Source organism: Engystomops pustulosus, chromosome 4 (assembly GCF_040894005.1).
Source record: "Engystomops pustulosus chromosome 4, aEngPut4.maternal, whole genome shotgun sequence".
In the NCBI taxonomy this organism is placed as follows: Eukaryota; Metazoa; Chordata; class Amphibia; order Anura; family Leptodactylidae; genus Engystomops; species Engystomops pustulosus.
In genome coordinates, this window is record NC_092414.1 from 55,441,159 (window position 1) to 55,465,893 (window position 24,735).

The window sequence follows — 24,735 nt, forward strand, 5'->3', positions numbered from 1 at the left end:
ACAGTGCGGTCTACAGTTGGTAGTTTGTTCCATCTGGAATAGATATGCTGGTTTGGCTCCATCCCACATCATGCTTTTAGACTTCTTGTAGGTCATACTTGATGTTAAGGGGGCTGCCTTTTAAGGTAGAAAAAGGTACTGTTTTCGATTTAACACCTTGGAAAATTTATTCTCTTTTCTCTAGTGAAGCATCTATGGCTTTAAGTCTCCACATGCCTTTGAGGTGGCCTTAATTGGCAATCTCTCCATGAGGAGAACACCTACTGTCTGATGCTTCTCATAGGAAGAAAGTTTCTCTCTGATTTCATCATCATCTCCTGTAGTTTTCTTCCTGCCAGACAAAATAATCAATTGTTGCACAATCCCCCAGCAGCTGTGTATTAGTGATCCAGCTCAGGTTGATTTGTGCTTGACTACTCATGATTAGTCATTCTTTATTTAGCAGCCATTTGTAATTCCCAGCTCCCGTGTGTAATGTGTTACATGCTGACCCAGCTTTCCCAACGTCATGAATGTTATAATTGTTTTTTTTTTCAGCAAAACCACTCAGCTCAGGGATTAAACAAAATATGATCCTGCATCAGTGTAGCTACAAGCATGCTCAAGGTATGTTTGCTTCATAATGCATCAAATCAAATGGTAAGTTTCCTTTGAGGGGTTAACAGGGAATTAGAGAGTGTGTTGTTTTGTTTTCCTGAGTATATTTAAGAATTTTGTCTTCGTGGGAATACCACTTTTAAAGGACACCTGTCACCAGGTCTGTGTCACTGTTTGTGTCACTACTACCTTTTGGAGCAGCTCACAAGGGCCTTTATCTAGTCAATTCATACATAAATCATTATAAAATCATCTATTCTTTATTATGTAAATGGTCAGAGGCAGTGATGTCACCCCTGTTACCACTCCCCTCTCCTCCCCCCTGCTTATGTCTGTGTGTAATGTATAGTAAAGCATAGTTAGTATATCTGCTGAGATGCTGCATCCTCCTAATATACAGAGACACAAACATCAGCTACACAAGTACCTGACATGTTCTGCTATAACATGGCTGCCTGGAGCTGTTGTATCTCTCCTATACACACACGCGCAGGCTGCAGGGGGTGTGGCCACCAGCAAACACATGGAGCAGCCATTACATAGAGCAGCTGTCAGTCAAGCACTGGGGGTGTGGCTGTACCTCCCACTCATGAATAAGCTGGACAGCTTGAATATGCTAATGACTCATTGGACATTTCACAGGTCATTTGCATACAGCTTTAGGACCTCATTGCTTAAGTTTACAGGCATGTAGAGGGAGGGACAATGAAGGGATAGAGGCAATGCTTTCTAATGGCAGTTTATGACAATATATTTAGATTAGGGGGTTATTTTGCATGACAGGTTCTCTTTAAGGCTGAATACTGCTTCCTGAATATCTTACATTTTGGCCACTTCCTGGCAATATAAAATTATAAAGGTAAGTAGAGTTACAAGAACTGCAATAGTTTAATTCTGATTTGCAATACTAAAAAATAAATATCTCCTCACCATGAAACTATAAATCTACATAATTCAAATACAACTAATTTGACCCCAAAACTTTAGAGACTGATAAAGAGAAAGTTTATCAGTCTGACCATGAGGTCATAGGGTTCTCAAAATGTAAGTACGGAATTTCACATGTATTAAAACTATGTTCTATGTTCTTAGCTGCATTTTATAGATACTTATTTATACTTTTAATTGTAACTACCACAAGTTAATGTTACACTTTGTATTACAGATTTGTCACATTATTTCTGTACTGCAATTAAATATGGAGTTTGCTAGAAGATATATATTGTAAACTGTAGAAACACATAATTACAGACACTAATGTGTAATTACAGTAATTATACTACAATTATAATATTATTCTGGGCACTTAAAATGTAACATTCCTGAATTGGTGCTAGTTTCTACTTAAAAAGAAAAAGTGGTAGTACAGTAGGTATTAAAGTAAAAGTGTTATTTTAATGTATTTACTTAGAACATAATGATTTATATTATACTGTGAAATTCTCAGTATACTGTACTTGGAAAATCCTCTGTATACCATACATAATTAATAGGATGAGCCGGAACACAATTATATTAGCATCCTCTAATTGCACAATACATGCTATTGCTTTGGAGGACTGTTACTGATCACATGTGCATGAATTAGATGTGTTTGACTATGTTGTAGTCTGTAAACACTGAGCCTTATCTTTAGATCAATCTACTGTACAAATACAATATAAATATTACATACCGTATATACTCGAGTATAAGATGACCTGAGTATACGCCAAGGCCTGAAAAACTGAAAAAAACTATTGATTCAAGTATTAGTCGATGGTGGAAAATGCATTGGTCACAGCCCCCAGTATATAGTCTGCCTGTCCCCCAGTATATTGCCTGGTAGCCCCCTGTAGTGTATAGCCAGCCAGCCCCTGTACTATATAGCCAGCCAGCCCCTGCACTATATAGCCTGCCAGCCCCTGCACTATATAGCCTGCCAGCCCCTGCACTATATAGCCTGCCAGCCCCTGCACTATATAGCCTGCCAGCCCCTGCACTATATAGTATGCCAGCCCGTGTAGTATATAGCCTACCAGCCCCTGTAGTATATAGCCTGCCAGCCCCTTATAATGTATAGCCTGCAGCCAACCACCCCCCACCCCCAGTATGTAGCCGGCTGTCCCTGGCCCCAATATAATGCATGCAGAAAAAAAAAAGTTTACTGACCTTCCGATGCCCCCCAGCAGGTCCTCATCTATCCATCTCAGACCCGGCATTGGCTCCATGTGCCCGCGGTCCATCGCAGGGATCGTGATGTCAGCCGCTCGCTTATGTCATAGTGTGTGCACATGCCGGTGCACACATTAGAATGTCAGCATGCGGCTGATGTCACGATGCCTGCTCATAATCATACCAAGGGTCCAAAAGAAGGACCTGTTTTATGCACAGCTAAAGATGTGGAACCCCAAACGAAGGCTGCCTGAACTGCTACTTACTTGTGTTTTTTTAACAGCTGGCTTTGCATACCACAATTGTATAAGGCATGGTTTTCATAACTATTAGAGGTTTCATGCTCTTAAAATTTGAATCCATAAACAAAAACTTTCTAAAGGAAAATGTCGGTTTACTATAACGTATATACAGTATAGAAAAGAGTGAAATACTATAGTTTCCTAGAACAACAATGTTGAGCCAGATTTATGTTATTCCAAAATGTTGTGTCATACTGAAAATATAAAGAGGGGTTCATTTAGACCCAACGTGGTCTGTCTGCTGTTTCTGCCCTCTCTCATAAAGGTCTCTCTTAACACCTGAGGTAAAAAAAACAACAACTTAATTCTGATTTTTTTGGACCCAATAGGTTTAAACTGATCTAACTGATCTAAAGTAAATTCCTTACCATTCCATGGACTAAATATTTTAAATATACACTAATTTTATCATCTTGCATCAACTAAGAAAAAAAATGTAAAAATAGTTTGAATAAATATGCTGTTCCAAAGATATTGGGCACAGTGCATCAGATGATTGAACACTGGTGCAGAGTCTTCAATAATCTGGCATACCCTGCATGCGCCAATCACAATGGCCCAGAGGCTCTGTCGCCCAGGGACCTACTGAAACCTGGAGCAGACCCTGTTACTGGTAGTACACATTAATGTTAATATATAACATTTATTTGTGCTCCATTCTTAATATGCAAATTGGCTACATAGGGCTGGGAATCCTGCTTACAGTAACACAGTAGGCACTAAGGGATTCTTCCTTGCATAACATGTGTGTTTCACTTCAGAGACGTATACATAAGTATTCCCTTTCGTCTCATTGATTGGACACGACTGGATGCTGAAAATCTTAATTACTGAATAGCGAAGCACAGGGGGAAAAAAGTCAGTGAATCCATCAATTGGTCAGCGAAGCTCCTTGTTAAATCATATTCACTGATGACATTTAGTCAAATCAATCAAGGTTATATCATACAAGTTCCAGGCTCATCTTTAGGAGCAGGTGTGTGTATCAATGTAGCAGATCATTAATCTTTCCAATGCATCTAAAGTCCCCAATTCCACTGTGTCAATATTTTCAGTAACCTAAAAAAAATGTATGTTAAACCTAAATGTCTAATATCAAGGGATTAGCAGAAGGTTATTCAATGTTACCAAGGAAGGAATAACCTCAGATAACATAAAGAGAGCACTTGTTATTATAGGCTTCGCCACTCATACATATTAAAATGTTTGTGAAAAGTCAATAAAACCAGGGAAGCAGCGTCACTTAACCCCTTCCCTGCCTCCCAGCTCTCTGACATACTCTTTTAGTATCTGCCAGGGAGAAGAGCTCTAGAAATTGTACACAGTATTGATCATGGCCAGTTAATGTCTGTAATGTCTGCAGCAAATTGCACAATTTCAGCTTGGTTGGTGAATGGAGCGCTACAAAAAAAGCTTTTTAGGGTGTACCGTACATGTTAAAGTGAAAACCCATAAAAGTCATATTTTTATTCCTATTTGTAAGCCTACATTTCACAGGAAAGATCATTTTGATTCGAGTATAGATTGCTGTTAGTTCCTCTTCAGGAGAAGCATACCTAAAAGGTTATTGATTGGGCTCTGAAGGACACAGTGTTTATTATGTAGGAAGCCGTAGCTGGGTACAAGCGTAAGAAATTAATGATAGCTTTGTAAGCGTCCATGCTGTGGTGTTGAACTAGTGGGGCAACTGTCAATCTATATGATAATACATCCCAACACTTCATAAAATCAGCGATGTGAAAAAAAACATTGATTTTTCTCGAGCTAAACAGAAATCTGACAGCTAGAAAGAGCAGGAACTTTACTAAAGTTAACACCTCTGCCTGTCTAATAGACATATTATATTTGTTAAAAGACATCCGTCAGGTGGCTTCATTTTCATAAATGGCGTAGCGACACAAGTTCCAGGATGCCTGACAAGCAGATCTATTATACTTCTGTCTTTTCGGTAGTGGCCTAAACACTCACTTGTTTGCACCTTACAGTCGTGTAATTATGTTGATGCGCATCTCGGCGGATACCTTTCAGCTTTTAATTTCAGCAAGTGACAGGCAAGCAATGGACTAACAAGTAATGTCACCAGTGCAAATCAATAGCGACTAATAAGGGCCTATGGAATGGGTGGGACCCCACAGCCTTTCTACGTACCACGTCTGGATAGCGTAAAGGTTACAGAAGTAATAACTTCATTTATTATCACATGAAGGCAGCTCAACCGAGATAGCAAAATTAATTTGTGACTTGTTCTGGTTCCCAGTAGACAGGTGTCCAACATAGCAAACTATCACAAATGGCATTTGTAGCTGACAATTCACAAAAGGGTCTTGGAACTTAATGGCATGAAAACTTCATTACACTAAGCTGTTCTTGTTCCTACTTGGAAATGTTAAGTGGATAGAAAAGGATGTTAGCATGTCCACTTGTGTTCTGGCACATTTCTCTAAAATCACTGAGATTGCTATGCAATTTCATGGCCATTTTTCATGTGTCTAAAAGCTCGGCTTCATTTCTATGGGTTCGTGTTCATGACATTTGAAATTTTAAAGGAAGCTAGTTTAGCATTAGCTTTAAATGTGATTTTCTATACATATCACCATGGAGACAACCTTTGTGTAGATGTGATCACTGTAATGCTTAGGAATGCATGCTGGTGCACTCCATAGCTAGATGTAATGTTCTTAATTATAATGAAGTATGCAAGGTCATGTACCAAGCATCTGCAATAATTAAGAACATTGACACGCTTTATACAATTATCCATATATCTCCACATGCATAAAAGCAATTCTGTGAAACAGCCCACATACCAAAAGTTTGATAAAGGATTTAGTATGGTCCAAAGTAAATTATAGGTCATACAGAAGTTTTGGAATATCTCAAGATGAGTGATTTTTCTAAAACTTACTAAGGGAATTTACCATTAATTATCAGCAAATGTATTGCATTACCTATTCTTTGATTATTTTGGTTTTGACGATACTCAGATATCACTCTCCTTTCCAAGCAATCAAACTGGAGTGAGAATACGACATATTTTAGGACTTGGGACAAAATGGGGCACATTTATTAAGAATGAAGGAAACTGCACTAAAAGTGCTCTGCCTGTGTATAATACTCGGTGCGCCTGATTCATTAAGAACGTGCGCCAGAAATCATGAATCTGGCGCTTCTCTGCACTGGCCCGACAGAGTTCACCAACTTTTTTGTGGTGCACCTTCAACATAGGGCGTGCAACAGACTTTGCATGTTAAATCTGGTGCACGGTCCAACTGAGTGCTGGAACACCCCATAATTTGTGTTGCATGGAGGCTAGTGCAGCTGCGCCACAAAACGCTTGTGTGCGACACAATTGTGGTGCAGACACTTCTTAAATACCTCTGCAAGCAGTTTACACCTAAAAGAACGTACAAAGACTGACATAAAACTGCCGCATAGCCCTTAGAAAATGTGCCCCAATGTCTTTTTTTGGTAGTTGCTATGATAGCAGAACACAAGTAATCCATGTTTATAAAGTAACCCTTTATACGTAACATATATTTATACCAACATATTATAAACTTTACCAAGTAACATTTGAATGGAAGGTATAATTAGATCTGAACATTTTTCTTTTCAAAGAACTGTCAATGTTTATATGTTTACATTTTTAAATGTACAGTTCTATATTTTGATCTTGTGTTTGCCAAGCTTTTCCTATTTTTTTTTAATTAATATTGTTCAAATATACAATTTTTGCCTTTTTTACACTTTATATTTGTTAAGGAACCTACTAGGTATGGTATGTGATTGTATATCGCAAGCATTGGTGTAACATTATCTGCTTATGTGATTTACATCCTCCAGAAGAAAGAAAATATAGAGTTTCTATACAAGAGATTTATTAACTTATTTGAAGAGTCTGAATACATGGCTATAAGAGTACTGGCTAAACCACAAAACTTATCCAGTCATGTTTTAAAGGGCACCTACCACCACAAATCTACCTATAAAGGTAGATCGGGTGGTAGGTGAATCAATGGGACGTGAGGATAGCCCTTTTAAGGGCTAATCCTCACGTCCCCGCACTGTTTTATAAACTTTTATTACATTAATATGTTAATTTACTTATGCGGCTACTGGGGCGTGGAGTAGCCGCATCTGAGGTTACACGAGGCGGCTACTCCACGCCCCGGTAGCCACATTACCCCTCCTACTCACCATGTTCGGCGCGCAGCTGCTCGTAGCTGCGCGCCCTCGTCCGCCGATCCTGCCGTCTGCGCATGCGCAGAACAGCAGGCCCGCGCCTGCGCAGCCCCGGCTTCAGAGCAGTGACCGCGCAGGCGCGGGCCTGCTGTTCTGCGCATGCGCAGACGTCAGGATCGGCGGACGAGGGCGCGCAGCTACGAGCAGCTGCGCGCCGAACATTGTGAGTAGGAGGGGTAATGTGGCTACCGGGGCGTGGAGTAGCCGCCTCGTGTAACCTCAGATGCGGCTACTCCACGCCCCAGTAGCCGCATAAGTAAATTAACATATTGATGTAATAAAAGTTTATAAAACAGTGCGGGGACGTGAGGATTAGCCCTTAAAAGGGCTATCCTCACGTCCCATTGATTCACCTACCACCCGATCTACCTTTATAGGTAGATTTGTGGTGGTAGGTTTCCTTTAAGGTTTTCAATATATCATACAATGACTACTTATAGGTTGGCCCTAGAGGGAAGGGTATTTTTTGCTTCTGAAGTAAAACTAAGTTGCTAGTAAGCTACATTTTTGCAAGAGTAACAATTATCTCTAACAAAGATGAAAGTATAACATATGTGAAAGCTTAAAGAGGTATTCCCATCTGGGCATTCAAATTACATTTATCTGCCATATAGTTACATTTCTTTAAATGGATGTGATTAAAGAAAATGTACCTGTGTTTAGATAATTTACCATTGATGTAGCCACATTGTCCCTCAGAAATAAGATAGATGTCCTTGGATACAACCACCCCTCTCACTTTTGCAGTAGTGGCCACACATTTGCCAATGAGCCATGCCTGACTACTTGGATTCAGTTTCCAATACCACAGGACAGCTATAGGATATGCAGTAATTCTGACATTTCTGACTTAAACAAAATCAATTTGTTCCTTTGTGCAATCACTGAAGATTGACCCTTTTCCGTGGAAAGAAGCAATTACTACTTTGTAAAAAAGGGTATATCATGACTCATTATTGGAGGACATCAACATATCTAGACATATTGAAGACCTTTATTTTTGGAAACCGTATTCCCTTGTACCCATGGCTTATGCCAGCATGACACATGCGAAATATTGACAAAGTTTTCATAGTCCCTGGACCTTGATCTTATTGAGCATATTTGAGACGTGGTGGAAAAAGTACACAAAGGATCCACTATATATGTTACAGAATTTGAAGGATGTACTGTTAATGACTTGAGTACCTATGTAATGAGACACCATAAGTTTCCTATGGTTTCTGTCTCAATGAATCATGTATGTTTTGGCAACAAGAGGGAGACAAATAAGATATGAGTTTTTCATGCTCCAGCTTTCAAATACAAATAATTTAAATGAATTGATCATAGTGTATAGCTTACACTGGTTGCCACTATGTGGTTTAGTTTAGCCAGTCAGTCGAGGTAGTACAGTTTAACTATCTCTAAGTCTTTCACAATTAGAAAAAGTTTCTGTCAATGCTGGTGGTGGAGATGTATGGTTCTCCTGGCTAGGTGAAAACACAGTAAAGCATCCAGACTCTGCTCTGTATGGTCACTAGATGTCAGATTGCTATGACGGTGTCATAATGATATAAATAAAGTTTGTCATGATCATCTTTATTGAATTTTAAAAAATATCCTTCCTGCCTTCTTAGTCTATCAGAGATAAGAGGGAGAACTGTGCTTTCACAGATCCAGAGTGCTCTGCCAGGCAACCCAGGATAGCAATTGTGAACCAGTGATTTTTTTTTTTTAAATATCTTTTTTTCCATTTTAGAGAACAAGCATAGTCCAACATCAAAATATCTATATTTTATAGCCTCTAAGTTATATTATTCCTGTACAAAAATGTTATTCATACATATATGTTTATAGTTACCAAAAACAGCTTATAGTCACCCATCTGACAAGGAGTAAAAGGGATATATCCAGTGCATAGTTACCATGGAATACAGGATTAATAGAGGGAATGGGCTCCCTCTATAAGACATTGGTAACCTGTAAATATGATTGTGCAATTCTAGCTTCATTATATGGTAACTAAATTGCCTAATGGAGAGTCCAAGGTCTGCAGAACTGAAAGTAAAATTGTAAAAATTAAAAGAGACCATATCTGCTTTGACCGATCTCATAATTTACTCTACAAGTGTGTTTAAGACAGATATAATTGAATCTGGTCATTTTCAAAATGGACTTGCCATTAACATGCCTTTACTTCTGGTGAGTGATTTGAGTGGCGACAGGCCCCCCCTGACATGGTCATTGAATCTAGTCATTTTCAGAATGGACTTGCCATTAACATGTCTTTACTTCTGGTGAGTGATTTGAGTGTCCCCCCCACACACACACCCCCACCCAGCACGGTCTTGGGCATCTATCCAATACTACCTATATATTTATATGCCACTGTCCCTCACATGTTCACATTAACAGTATGATAAAAAAAAGTAAAGGCTTTTAGTTTGTGTCCATAGGAAAACTGGCTCAAATTGTGATTAAATGATCTCTTTTTACATTTAAATTGCTATTAATTTTTTTTTTGTATTTTAAGTTATTGCTGTATTTAAATTTATAATTCCTCCAAAAAAATCTAATAGTCTTGAGAAGATTATCGATGATGTTATTCATGTCACTATTATTCGGCATCGTACAATAACATCCATGCAATGCCAGGTGAAATAACTACACGGAGAATGTCTCAAACACCCAGGAGGGAACAGTTGATCACATCATTCACTACCAGAAAGTGTTAGCGCTTCAATTTCAGCTTTCAAGTGATTGCTGTTTTAGGAAGTGATTAACTATAGAAGATGCTAAATGTGAGTAGGCAGAAAGTGAGAAAATTAAAAATGTATAACTCAGGCTAAAGCTATTGAGTGAGTAGAAAGCCTATTGTATTTTATATCGAACTTCAATTAGAGCCGGCTTTAACTAGGTCCTGGCTGCACTGGCTGGCAGGGGTAATATTACAGGGAAAATACACACAGAAGACCAACGGTAATGATATTATTTGCTGATATTAATAGCCTGTCAGTCAGGAATGCTAACTGAAACCAATTGTTATGCAGAAATTTAGAAGGTTATATTCCTCATTCCTAATAGGATGAACATGAAAGCTGCATATTCATCCGCTTTTAGCTAGAGGATTTTTTTAAAGATTTTGTATAGGAACACATTATGAATCTACCTGTATTAGTGGCACAATGAACCTGTAAAAATCCCAGTAATCCCATTTGTCTCATTTTACTTGGTTATATTTAATCTCTTATTGCAATATATTCTGAGAAATATACAAGGGATCTTGCCCTATTAGACATCTGCCATTCTTTAGCCGTTTTTTTTTTTTTTTTTTTTTTTTAAATCTGTGTCTGGCTATAAGGTTCCATTAAATTCTGTTGGATTTAATACTTGTTGTGTATATAAATGGGGCTCTGGAAGCCTATTAACAAGCAAAAGATATAGACAGGTTCTGCCACCATTAAAAAAGGCAGCTACTTGTTTTGCGTGGAAAATAATAATGACACTGCTCAATGGCATTAGGGCTAATCCTCAGGTAGATCATATCTGCCATGTATCATGCTGTAGATTTGCCACTGACTACAGTAGAAGCCACCACTGCCTTCAGTTGTGCATGAAGATTACTAAGTGCCAACTTTTTACTTAAGTAATTTCCTAGATATACAAGGCCCATTCAATGAAAATGTAACCCCTGTGCTGCCTGATGGATTTCTACAGACTGAAAAACGGTAGGAGCAACTTTGTTGTCTTCTCACCCTTGTATTCTTTTTTCAAGCTTCATTCACACTATACCTTGTCTAACCATTTGCCAGGGCATTTGTAAATTCTTACAATATCTTTTAACAACTTATCCTCCAAGTCTAGGTCTCCTAGATACAAATCAGTGATATGACTTAAGGTGAAAGTACTTTTGAGTCCACAAAAAAATAAACTGATATTTTTTTTCACTGCTTAGGTTGCAAAACCAGGTGTTATGTTTTCAAACCAATGCAACAGATGCGTAATGGACACGCAGAATACACGCCATTAGGAATCTGCCATGAGTTTGCTTAGCTTGGTTAACAAATACTAATTGGCAGTGCTAGAGATAATGCTCTTGTGAAAACCACCATGTAGAAAATGTTGCTTAGCCCTCAATGCTACCTCTACATCCTCCAAAATAAAAACAATAAATGGGAGGAAATATATATTTGTATTTTTGTCACTTTTATGTATTCAAAGTGATTCAATATAGTCACAAAGTCAACCAACAACATTTTTTACTTTACAAAACTTGCTCAAGTTCTGCAATATGAGTTAAAATGTGTTAGACTGCTTTATGAAGTGTGAGTTTTCAAGATATTGCAAGTTGAGTCATCCAGTAGCACATGAAATACTTGGAAACTGGTTGCGGCTTTTTAGCCAAATTTGAAAACCTACTCCAAACATGAGCATCTGAAGTAAGAAAATGGAACCACATTTACAAAACTATATTAACCTTTATAAATCTGACTTACAAAAGGCAGCTAAAGAGCTCATAACATACTCCAAAAATGTAAGTAAGATACCTGCTTCATAATTCTGTAAATCTGTCGAAAAATCTGATCATCAAAACGATAAGGTAATTAGCTATTTTGTATTTCTTCATCACTATCATTCATGTCAAAAAACTTAAACCATGCCATAAAACACCTCAGAGAAAAAGTAAAAAATAAAATTAAAAAATGTGTTTCTTTTTCCCATTCACTGTCTATTTCCAGACACCCCTACACTACAAATTGTAAATGGCGGTATAGCAAAATGTAAAGAAATAAGCCAAGATATTTTTAGATACTTTTTATACATAAAGATGAGTCACTAAGACCATAAACTAGATTTCATAGTGGACTTTATGGAAAAACAAACTAAATCTAGGAAACAATGGCTTTATCTTATGACTGCTCGCTCATCTTTGACCTTTCTTGAATCATGAATGATTTTATAGAATCTAGTAAAACCACAATAAATGGTGCTGACTCATTTCCTCATGCTAGCATATCATTATACCATACAGTGCTTAGCAGCTAACAAGGCTAAAAAATAATGACAGATCGACAAACACCTGTAAATTGTCAGCAGTACTTCTTTATAAAACACGGCTAACAAGGCACATCGCTAGTAAGTATGAAGTCAAGCATTTGGCTACATTCATTTAAGAAATTCCTCCTTAAATCCCAAAATTTTCCCTGTGGAAAGTGTAATAAACAGTAAACCATTTTCAAGTGTGCAATCTGGAATCTTCCTTCCATGTTACAGAAAAAATTGTCTTAAACTAAAGAGGTTATGCCAAACATGAAGCCGATTGCCAATAAAAAGAATAGTTGATATGTTTTTTTTATCAGTGGAGCTCTGACCAAAGCAGCCATTACAGGATTGGTGCTACGTGGATCACCACCAATCTTATATATACCTGTTATGACACTTTTTATCATACAGTATATCCCCTTTGTACCTCTTCTTCTTATCCACATATCCTCCCACATACATTTATTTTTGACTGAAAACTGACTCAGTCTAGGTTTTATTATTTTTCTTGAAGGGAACCTGTCAACAGAAATTGGCCTTATAAACTGCTCAGTGTTTTGTAAAACACCTTTCACATCTTTCATGGCCCAGCTCGGTGGCATCAATGAGAAAATCAACTCAGAAGTGAGATAAATTGGTTGCATTAAGTCACAGGGCAGGGAAATTCATCACTGAAGTCAAGTTTTACCCACTTTAGATGGTCTCTGCTGTAATTGACGGTCCTGCTTCAAGGAAAGTCACAAAAGGGTTCCTCCAAAGTCTGATGCATCATGTCAATCACAGCAGAGGGATAATTCTGAGTTTAAAAGAGCTTGACTTCAGTACTGAGATCTGCATTTCTATGGAGATACAACCACAATGGCCCAGTAAAGAAACATGTTCTCGAAAGCGGTAAACACACTGGTAGTGTTTTTGGATGCAAGTTCCCTTTAATTCCTCCTGCAATTTATATGGTAAAACAGGCCATAATTTTATATATTGAACTGCAGTGAACCATTTTTGCATAAAGTTCTTACTGAGTGTGTGTTTACCTTGTTCTCCAATATGGAGACTTTTCTTTAAAATTCTAGTTTTGCATCTGTTGGAATTCCATTATTTAACTGTAAGGTAAAAGGCACCAACATTGCTCTATACAGAGGCATATACAGAGTATAAAACATGTAAATTGTGACATACTTTTATACAGTTGAGACTGTATGGTTTTTATGACAGCCATTAACACGTGTGTAAATGCACTTTAAATTTATATAACAGTAAGAATTTTATACCGTTAAATGTTTCACCTCAGTCCAATGCAAAAGAAAAAAATAAGAAAAAAAAATTCAGTTTGACTTGATAAAATACACACAATTTTCAGTCTTAGCTGTTCTTATTGAAAGTCAATTAATAATTTCTTCTAGTTATGGCTGGCAATCAAGACAGTAACAACATTTTGAGTTTAGATTTAAGAGAACTTTCTGCATCTCAACAGATGGTGATCATCAGAGCTCTGAATCGCACTACGACTCATTATGGGGATCAATTTTCCTCCCCATAATTGTGAAGCTTCAAGTGTTTGTTCAGTCTTCACAATAAATAGAAATGAAAGGGAAACAAGACAAACTGTAAGATTATAAACTCTTGCCAAAAGGGTTCTCGTTCCCTTCTGCATCTGTGTCTTGTATGTTTCCTTTTGTTAAGTCTTTTATGTAGTATTCCAAAGGGCAAAACCATAGCATATGGTGACACAAAGTAAATAGATTTTTAAAAGAGCAAATTTCAGAACACAAAATAGTTTTCACTATGTAATTTATTATCATATGCAACAAAAAGATTTTCCAAATCAAAAATACCCTTTTTGTAAGAAATAAAGCATTAACACTTCTATTCTAAATTGAAAATCTTTTTTATGATAACATCATAAATTTAGGAAACATTTCAGAGGACAATGACTTCTTCTGAAAAGACTAGATTGTTATGGGCGGATCTAAAGCAAATCTATTTATGCATCCATTTTTTGCATTGTATTTCAGATGACTCCTATGCTTTAAACTAGCAGCAGCAATAAATACTCCTAAGTTGTATTTTATTGCAATTAGTTTTGGCTCATCTGTGTTTTCCATTTGCTCAATAAAAAATCTAAATGCTTTTTCACAGGTACATTAACTTTTTACATATAAAACCAACACGTTTAATAAATAATATCTCATAGTCAAGTGTTTTATTGGAAAGTTAATCAGGTTTGTAATAGCGTATTGTTTAAGATGCTGTAAGTGAGGGGATAATTAATTCTCCTAAAGAACATTATTCATTTTTATCTTAATTTGAGCTAAATCTGTATTTGGAAAGCAATCCTACCGTTCTCTTCATCTGATTTATTTTCATTGTCAGAGTCAGTCAGTGTCAGAGCTGAGTTTTCACGACTTGACAGACCAGAGCTTCTCCGGGATTTTATACTTCTCCCCCATAAACGAATTGCATGTTCAGGAGACATTCCTCCCTCATTGTCTGACTCAATGTCAGATCCGGTGCTCAAGGCATAAGTTTGGTGGAGTATTCCAATATCCGAGCAAAAGCCACCTTGATGTGGAGAGGGTTCACATATTCCAAGTTCAGCCAAAGTGAAGTTTGTCCCTTGAAGAAAAAAGAAAAAGCACACATATTAAAAGGCATAAAGATGGTCCCCGACCTAAGGACACCCAACTTACAGATGACCCCTAGTTACAGAAGGACCACTCTGCCCACTGTGACCTCTGGTGAAGCTCTCTGGATGCTTTACTTTAGTAACAGGCTGCAATGATCAGCCTTGTTCCCATGACAGCACAAAACTAAAATAGAATTGTCAAATTTTTGTCTGGAGTTAAAACTATAAACTGTTATCTTGTATGTTACCTGGGACTGCCTGTGTATTGCTATGAAAATAAAATAAATTAGTGAAATGATGTCTGGTGCAATCTGCTTTAGTGCAGTTTGTCACACTAATGTGCACTATGCACCACATTATTTAAACGGGTTCTCCCGAGGTTGAACTTGGTGCACTTTGTTCCAAAAACAGAGTCACATCTGAAAATGGAAAGTATGTGGTATTGCAATTAAGCTCCATTAATTTCTATACACCTGAGCTGTGACACCTACACGAACCATGATCAGGTGTGGCACTGTTTTTGGAAGGAAGCAACCGTGTTTTTCAACCATGGCAGAACACCTTTACAAATGTTGCATGCTCTTAGTTAATCGTGTCTGTTTGTAAGATGTGACACAGTCACACCTTTTATTCATGGTGCACGTTCAATCTACTCCATGAAACACAATTGTGTCGGGTTCTAGCCACAAATGTGACTCAAACGATGATTAAGTAAAACCACAAGACAATTGTGGCTTGAGCACATAATAAATACACATGTAAGCTCCAAAGACTTTTTTTTTTTTTCATGCAGATTTAGACAAAACTATGGAGCAGGCACAAAACTATGTCTGGGTCATTCTGTTGAATTCTGTTAAGCCCTTTAGGCATCAAACATGACCGTGGTGCCTATAGGGCTTCCACATATAAATGGGATAATTGTACTGTCCCCGTAATAGTACTGACCTGTAGAACATAAATAACATGTTATCTAGTATACAGTGTTCAGTGTCCTGGACTGTATTCAGCTGCTAAGAGACAGATCCTGTATCCGACAGGATTAGTCACTGTGGATATCAGCCTATATATCTGCATAGGCTGACTACTCTAATACTCTAATTCACTCTAATACACAACCATAAATCATTTGTTTAATGCTCTGATGATCACTTGTTCAAGTGTAAAATTAAAAACAGTACTCTAAATGCCCCATGTATTACAAAACTACCACATATGTAATAAAGTGAAAATCATCACACAATCCGCACATAGGTTATCACTGCATCCACGGCAACCCGTACAATAAAATTAGATCATTACTGAACCAAATAAAAGTTTTTTGCATATCCAACCAAACAAAAGAAAAAAAAAAGTCATCAAAATGTTATATTTACACCACAATGATTTCAATAAAAAGTAAAACTCATTCCACAAAAAATAAGCCCCAATATAGCTCCATCAACAAAAAAAATCTAAATGCTACGCCACTTAGAAGAGGGCGGTGCAAAAACAAATTTTTGCGCCATAATCTTACTCACCCATAGAATATGATATCTATGCCATATGGCATATAAAACAAAAAATGAAAGTAAAAAAATATATATCAGAATACCAAGAAAGTTATTAAAATGTAATCAATAGGGTATAGGCACCCCAAAATAGTTACTATACTCTTTGAGGGGTTTAGTTTCAAATGAGGTAACTTTTTATGGGTTTCTTTTGTTCTGGTATGTTATAGGCCAGTGATGGCGAACCTTTTAGAGACCGAGTGCCCAAACTACAACCAAGCTCTGTGCACAGCAAGTCCTGGGCTGTCTGGGACGGCAGGAAGATGCTGGAAGTCATCTCTGGTGATGGCCTGAGTGCCCACAGAAATGGCTCTGAGTGCCACCTCTGGCACCAGTGCCATAGGTTAGCCACCACTGTTATAGGCTAAGCACATGGCACCTGAAATTTGTTTCAGTAAAATTTGCCCTCCAAAAGAGTGATGACGCTCCTTCCCTTCTGTGCTCTGTTATGGGACCATAAAGCGGTTTACATTCACATGTGGGGTATTGCTAGACTCAAGAGAAACTGCATTACAAAATCTATCAAGTGTTTTCTAATTTTATCCTGCATGAACACGGAGGCTTTAGTGCTAAATAATAATTTTACTGTCAAAATGTGAAAATTCCGCATTTTGTTTTTATTTCGATACTTAAACTGTTAACAAGGGCTGATTTAAATAGCTTGTGGGGTGCAATTTAAAAATTTGATAAGCTTATCCTTGCTTTGAGCAGCCTGACTGACCATGAGCCACAATATACTCCAGTGCCTGCGCTTTGACACCAGAGTTATCCAGATACTGAACAGTGCTAGATCAACTCTACAAGGATAGTGTAGCATACTTCATTCCAATACTAGTGTGCACAAGCACACTTTGGTGCAGGCACTACTGACAGAGTTCCCACCCAACACGAAGAGCTTAGTAGCAGCACAAAGAGGAGGAAATCACCAATGCATTGTGCACATGGCCAAAATGCAAAACACAATTATAACTTCTTTTCAACCCCCACCATAGGTACCAGGAGGCAGAATGTGACTCACATGGTGGAGTATTATCTGTGCACATGTCTGCTGGTACTGAAGGATGGGTCCACCTCATTTAATTTCTAGGTGGGAAAAGTGGACATGTGGCCAGAGCTTGCGCTCTATGCCTTTTCAGGTGCTTTCCTTCCCTATAGCTATTGTAAAAGGTGTGTTTAGCACTGCCAGATGTGTCATAAACGACAAGAGGATCCTCTTCTCTACAGCCAATGTGGACATCCTTCCATTTATTAAGATGAGCAAAGCATTGATTCCACACAACTTGGTTTTGCCAGTGCCAATATAAGTTCCATATTCCCAGAACTTTACTTGAAATTTTTCAAATCTGCATTACTGGAATTAAAAATTCAATCATCTTTCAATTCAGTTTTTTTCATTACTTGTTTAATCCCCTATGTACATAACTGTGTCTAAACACCCACAGCATATATAACTGCACATACTTCCCCAATTTTTGCATGTTAAAATTGGCGTCTCTATTGATTTCATTGGGGTTTATGCTGTGGTCAAAGTTTGGCCAGAAGTCCAGGTCCAAAACTGAATTTTGTCACAAAATTAGGACTAACCCACTTAACCTTAATGTTGGCCAACCTGATCATATCTACTGTTGAAGGCATGAGTATTAGTACTCCCTACTCTGGCAGTCTTGAGAAGAGATGAACAGGATTCCTTTTTAAGTTTGGGTACAGGGTTTGGGTGCATCCTGCATGAGCTAGACATACTGCTGGACCAGTCCGGAAAATTGGTGACCCTAAATACTAGCTAAAGGCTAGTAGGTGTGGGTGTCAATTAGCCAGATAAGCTGCACAGCTGCCAATCCATCAATATGTAGGGGTCGTGCAGGATGCATCTGAACAACAGACCAGAACTTGGTATTACCAATTCAGCAAATTAATGTTATTGTTTGTATGATGAAAAAAAGTACAATTTTCCAATATACTTTCTATATGATTTCCTTACAATTTTCTGCTGTCATTCTATAAAAAGCTTCATTGTTTATTTCCAGTGGTCAAAAATCTAACCATGGTAACACAGGTGCGCTGCTTGTAAGTATTATAGCGCGTAATTAGAGCTGTGTGGTATAATGAGCCGTGCACCTGTCTGACCATCATTAGGTTTCTGGTCACTGGAAATAAACAATGAAGCTTTCTACAGCAAGCAGAAATCTTGAAAACTGTGAGGAATTGAGACTGAAAGTCTATTGGAAAATTGTATAATTTTTTATCATACAAACAAAACCATTAATTAGCTGAAATGGAAACATCCCTTTAACCCCTTCGTGTCTATGCCATTTTAGACCTTTAGGACCAGGCCTGATTTTTAAAATTTGCCCTGTATCATTATAGGAGGTTATAACTTTTTGACACTTTAACATATCCAGGGGATTTTGAGATTGTTTTACCGTCACACATTGTACTTCAAAGTAATATTCAAATTTTGATGATATCTTTTGTGTTAAGTTATGAAAAAAACTTAAATTTGGCAAAAATTTCTAAAAATTCTTCATTTTCATAGTTCAAAATGTTCTGCTTTTCAGGCAGATAGTCATAGCACCCAAGTAACTTTATAACTAACATTTCCGCAATGTCTGCTTTATATTGGCATAGGGTTTTATGCATCTTCTCTCTTTTCTAGGTTGTTAGGAGGTTCAGAATTTTGGGAGCAATTTTTCTCATTTTTATGAAAAACGCCAAAACCCTTATTTAGAGGCACCTCCTCAGCTTTAACTGACTCTGAGAGGCCTAAACAGCAGTAAACCCCCATAAATCATGCCATTTTAGAAACTACACCCCTCAATGTGTAAAAAATCAACTTTAAGAAGTATGTTAACCCTTTAGATGCTTCACAGTGGTTAAAACAAAATGGAGGTCTAATTTACAAGCTGTCATTTTTTTTAGACAATATATTAATTTTGGCCAAAAATTAAACCGTCACAATGTATTAAATTACAAAAAACTCCACAAAGTTTGATACCCAACGTCTCCCGAGTCAGAGGATGCCCCATATGTGGTGGTGACTGCTGTACGGGCACACGGCCGGGCATAGAACGGAAGGAGGCGCCATTCAGAGCAGATCTGCAACGTCACATCTTACAGGCTATAAAATGTTTATTTTTTTGTAATTTGGACATATGGGGGATTATTTTTTTGTGGATGAGATCCACTTTTCAGGTACATCATTTACAGGGGCGCTCAATAGCCAATAATCAGATTTTATTAACTCTTTCTTGGTGATGGTTAAAAAAATCATTAATTCTTGTTTATGGTTTTTAGCATTTTTTTCCTCGGACATTCACCGTACCATAAAAATAATGTGTTATCTTTATTCTATGGGTCATCACGATTACGGCGATACCCCATTTACATGGCTTTTTTATGGTGAACTTGTTTTGCAGAATATAGAACTCATTTTGTGAGACATTTACTTGTTTTTGTATCACCATGTAACAATGGGCAGAACATTTATATTTTTTTGTTTACAGCGCTGGTTTAGAGCTTATTTTTTGCGGGACAAGCTGTACTTATTCTTGGTATCATGTTGGGGTACATTTTACTTTTTGATAACTTTTTATGCACTTTTTATGCGGTCAGATGTGTAAATTTAATAATTTTTGTGAGGTTTTTTTTGTGTTTTTTTTTACGGCGTTCACCGTACGGGTTCAGTGACCATTTTATTTTATTTAACGGGTTGTTACGGACATTGTGATACCCAATATGTTGTGGTTTTTTTGGTGATTTTCACTTTTTTTATGTTTTATATGATTACTGCATGGGACGGGACTTAAGGGGACTTTTATTCTTTTTAAATAATTTTTTTTTAGTTGCACCTTTTTTTAAAACTTTTTTTTTACTGTTTTATTTTGTCCCAGGGTGGGACATGAACAAGTGATCATTTGATCACTTGTTCATTGTAATATGCTGCAATACTAATGTATTGCAGCATATGACATAGTCAGCCTATGCATTCTGCATAGGCTGACAGCTGCACTGTTAGATCGTGCACAGTGCACGATCCTAGCAGGCAGCTGCCATAGGCAGCCCAGGGGACCTGATCGTGCCTCTAGGTTGCCATGGCAACGATCGGCACCTCCGTGCCCTGCACGGAGGGTGCCGATCGTCGCGCCAATACACCATAGATGCCGCGGTCACTATGACCGCGGCGTCTATAGGGTTAAACAGTCGGGATCGCGATAGTCGCGATCCCGGCTGTTACTGCGGGATCCCAGCTACCGCGTACCACTGGGATCCCGCGGCGATCGCAAGGGCTCAGCTTCTGAGCTCGGGCGATCGCCATGACGTGATTCTACGTCAAGGTGCGGGAACTACCCGCATCCTATGACGTAGAATCACGTCAGGGTGCGGGAAGGGGTTAAAGTTCAGGTCCACTCATCTCTTTTTTGGAGTATTAGTACTGTTTGATCTGTAGCATCCAGCATTTTACAGCTCTGTGGGTGTGCAATATAATTTGACTGGGGGTCTCCAGTATTAGTCAGCTTGGAGGGTATCAAATATTTATTTTCTATGGGGTCTTCAATATCTCTGGATTTCCCATTTTTTATATTTCCTGGGACTCTCCGTTATTTTTATTTACTCTATTATTTTTTGCTCTGGGGTCTTTATTATAAATTATCTGGTTTGGACGCTTTACTTATTGTCCGGTATTGGTATTTGAGTGTTCCTAGGTTGATATTTTTATTTCTTGCTTGGTTTGGGGTCTGAATTAGTTATTGCCTGAAGGGAATATTTGGTTTCTGGGGTGGTATTAGTGCTGTAGTTTGGTATTTATAACTTCTGGATGGCTTTTTATAATTCTTTGTGGCTTTTGATAGGTCCAGGGTGCAGCCCCTTGAAATGAAATGGTATGGAAAATGCAGCCCTCAGACCCAATATAAAAATATGGATGCTTTGACTATAAAAGTAAATTTGGCATTTGTTGTGTAAATGCTATGATATTTAATAGGTTATCTAAATTAAAAACTGTGGAAAATTGTGGATATGCAACATAATACATATAGTAATCAAAATACCTTGCATCTTCAACGTTGTGCAGTATTTCTAGAAAGTTCAATGTGTGTTTATTATATATAACAAAACAATTACACATAAAAGACACCCTTAAAAGAATTTTTGATGCCACTCAATTAACAGTTCCCCCAGGTAAGGTATGAAAGACCCTTTTAAAAATTAACCATTTGATGTTAGCCTTATAAGAACATAGCCATGCAAATTAGCAATTTTGCTTTCTACTCCATACTTTCCTTTAAAATCTTTACTTTAATTTTTACAGACCTGTAAAAGTGCTTGTTATCTGTGAAACAATTTGTACTTTCTAATGGAACTTTTTAATAACCCATGCAATCTAGTGGAAATCTAGAAAAAAACTCAAGAAAAAGGTTGTTGCTGCATTTGTGGACTTTGATTTTCCAACATTTACTGTAGGTTGAAAATTACACATCTGTTTTTTTTGACCATTTAAAGCTGCAGTTCCAAAAGGAACAGATTCCCAACTCTAGAAAGGGCTGAAAAAAATGTATTTGCATCTCATCAGTAGAGTGTAGGGAACTGCTTTAGCTGAGTGAGAAGCTTTTAAATAGGGTCAATAAGTATGAGTTTGTCAATTAAGGCCACCTTGCAGTCATGTGATGACTTCTGGAGCTCAGTTACAGTTGGCTTAGTATTGTTGAGGCAAGCTGCTGACAAGTAACATTTAATGGCACATGCCTGGGATGTAAATGAAAAAAGTAAAACCATTTTGTTAAAAAGAGACTGGCATCCACTATTGTACGATAAATTGATCATTGCATAATGTATGGATGTGCAGTCTACAGTCTCTCTCCAAATGTTGGTACAGCATTAACAAACTGTTTGTAGTGCACAGTATTAAAAGTTAAACAATCACATAAAGAAAATACCAAAACAAATGAGCTGAGTATATACATTATTTTTTGACTGAGATGAGTCTTGGTTTAGAAGCTGGGGAGGGGGTGTCACTTCAGAGGCTACAATATGGGCTCTATAGTACCTAAAACCAAACTGAGAACCAGAACCAGCGATAAGGGCCGTTAAAGGGAACCTGTCACCAGGAGACCCATTTTTAGCACTCCCCCAGTCCCCTCAGAGCATAGTACGTACACTGCTAAAGTGTTTTTGTATAAAAAATTGGTTTTACAGAAAAAATGATATGTTATATTGTACCTTACATTAGCATGTGCTATGTAACTAGGCAGTTGCCAAATGGGAGGGGCTGGAAAGGAGCAGTCCCCCCCCCCCCTTGGGAAACATGTGACCTTTCCAAATATATGAATAACTCCCCTCACTCGGGATTGGCTGTAGAAGAGCAGGGGGCGTCGCTAAGCCCAGTGATGGGTGTTTTCATATATTTGAAAAGGTCACATGGAGGAGCTGTTCCCCAAGGGTGGGGGGGACTGCTCCTTTCCAGCTCCTCCCAAAAGGCAACTGCCTAGTCACACAGCAGATGCTAATGAAAGGTACAATATAACATATCTTTTTTTCTGTAAAACCAATTTTTTATACAAAAACACTTTGGCAGTGTATGTACTATGCTCTGTGGGGACTAGAGGAGTGCATAAAATGGGTCTCCTGGTGACAGGTTCCCTTTAAAAACATTGTTTGGAACTGGAACTAGTTTCTTGTATCTCCCATTCTGTGTAGTACAGAACCAGAGATGTAAGCAGTTTAAGACAAGTTTGGAGTGTGAACTATAAATAAAGATCCAATTCTAATCTTAAATATAACATCTAAAGCATGGTGCTAGTTACTGTAGATCCCATGATAGGGCTGCAATTAGTTTAGTGATGTTTTGGCTGGTGAAACTTTTCATTCAATGGTACATGTAAGTTATAACATCTGGGGCAGCTACTTGGAATAAAATTGAGGATGCGTTGATTTGTCTTTGTGTTTTATTTGTTATTTGCTTTTGTGAACATGTATTTAGTTTGCTGGCTGATTTCGAGTTGTTTGCATCACACCCTTATTATCCTGCAGTCTTCCCTGGTCCAGCTTTACTTACAGATTTACTTACCCAGTCCTGTCGCGATCCAGCGACGCATTCTCAGTCGAGGATTTGGGTCTTACGGCGATTCACTAAGGTAGTGTGCCCAATGTCCACCAGCAGCCGCTGCTGCGCTGAAGTTCGCCGGAGTTCACCGTCCTATCTTGGGTGCAGGTAAGCGCGTGTCAAGTGACACATTGCCGGCGCCACAATCCGATCACGTGCGCCAAAAACCCAGGCCAATTCGTCGCAAATCTGAAAAATTCGGGAAACCCGACGAAAAAAAGCGATTCGGGCCCTTAGTAAATGACCCCCATTGTTTTGATTGATAGAATTCTGCTCCAATCATCCTGGAGCTGAGGTTCTGGTCTCCAAGTGTTTTGTTCTCATTAAGTCCAGTTTTGCTAGTTTTGATTAACCTTCTTTATACCATTATACTCAGTTTGCTACTCTTTCTATACCTCTGTTTTTTTTTCGATTCCTGGATACTGTTCTGAAACAATCCTTTGTATCTTTGATTTTGTGCCTTGTTTTCCTTTCTGTTATGACCGAGACCGCTTTTAATTCTTATTGTTTTTGTTGTTTCTATTATTTGTTTGTAAGCTGTGTTTTGTGTCTTCACTTTGGCGTAGGGAGGAAATGTCAACTAGTTACTGGCCACTGGTTAGGGATAGCCCATAATGAGGCAGGTGAAGGGATGGTTTTAGACAAAGTGGGGTCCTGGACAAAACTAAAAGTGATAGCCCCAAAAATAAAACAATTTTATGAACAGTCACATTCAGTAAGAGGCTCCCTTTATCCCTGCACAATAATAACAATTTGTATTTTACAAACATTAGTATGGTAAGACACTCTGTAATATTGGACTGTAAAAGATAAAAGATGATATAGATTTATAGAGAGATGATAGATGCATACATATAAAGTAGATTATAGATAGATGGATATCTAATAGAAGATAGATACAGTAGAAGAGAGAAATCAATTGATGGATAGATAAGATAGGAGATAGATAAGTACATAGATGTATAGACTAAAAGCTAGATAGACATATAGATAGGAAAAAGATAAATTATAGGGGATAGATAACTATACAGATAAAAGATAGATATATAGACAGAAGATAGACGATGAGCATCTTCACCTGGCCATTCAACCAAGGGGTATTATAAGAGCAATACATTCTCTGCCCACAAAAGTCCACATACAGGAGGG

General features: G+C 37.9%; 1 protein-coding gene across 15 annotated transcripts in view; it reads right to left on the minus strand.

The window, feature by feature from the left end:
- Positions 1-24,735, minus strand: part of TENM2 (teneurin transmembrane protein 2) — a 1,545,179-nt gene that overhangs the window by 1,002,939 nt on the left and 517,505 nt on the right. For all 15 annotated transcript variants that reach the window (XM_072145937.1, XM_072145941.1, XM_072145939.1 and 12 more), the window contains one exon: positions 14,658-14,933. In XM_072145937.1, the coding sequence (XP_072002038.1) occupies positions 14,658-14,933 (276 nt within the window). The remainder of the gene's footprint in view (positions 1-14,657; positions 14,934-24,735) is intronic.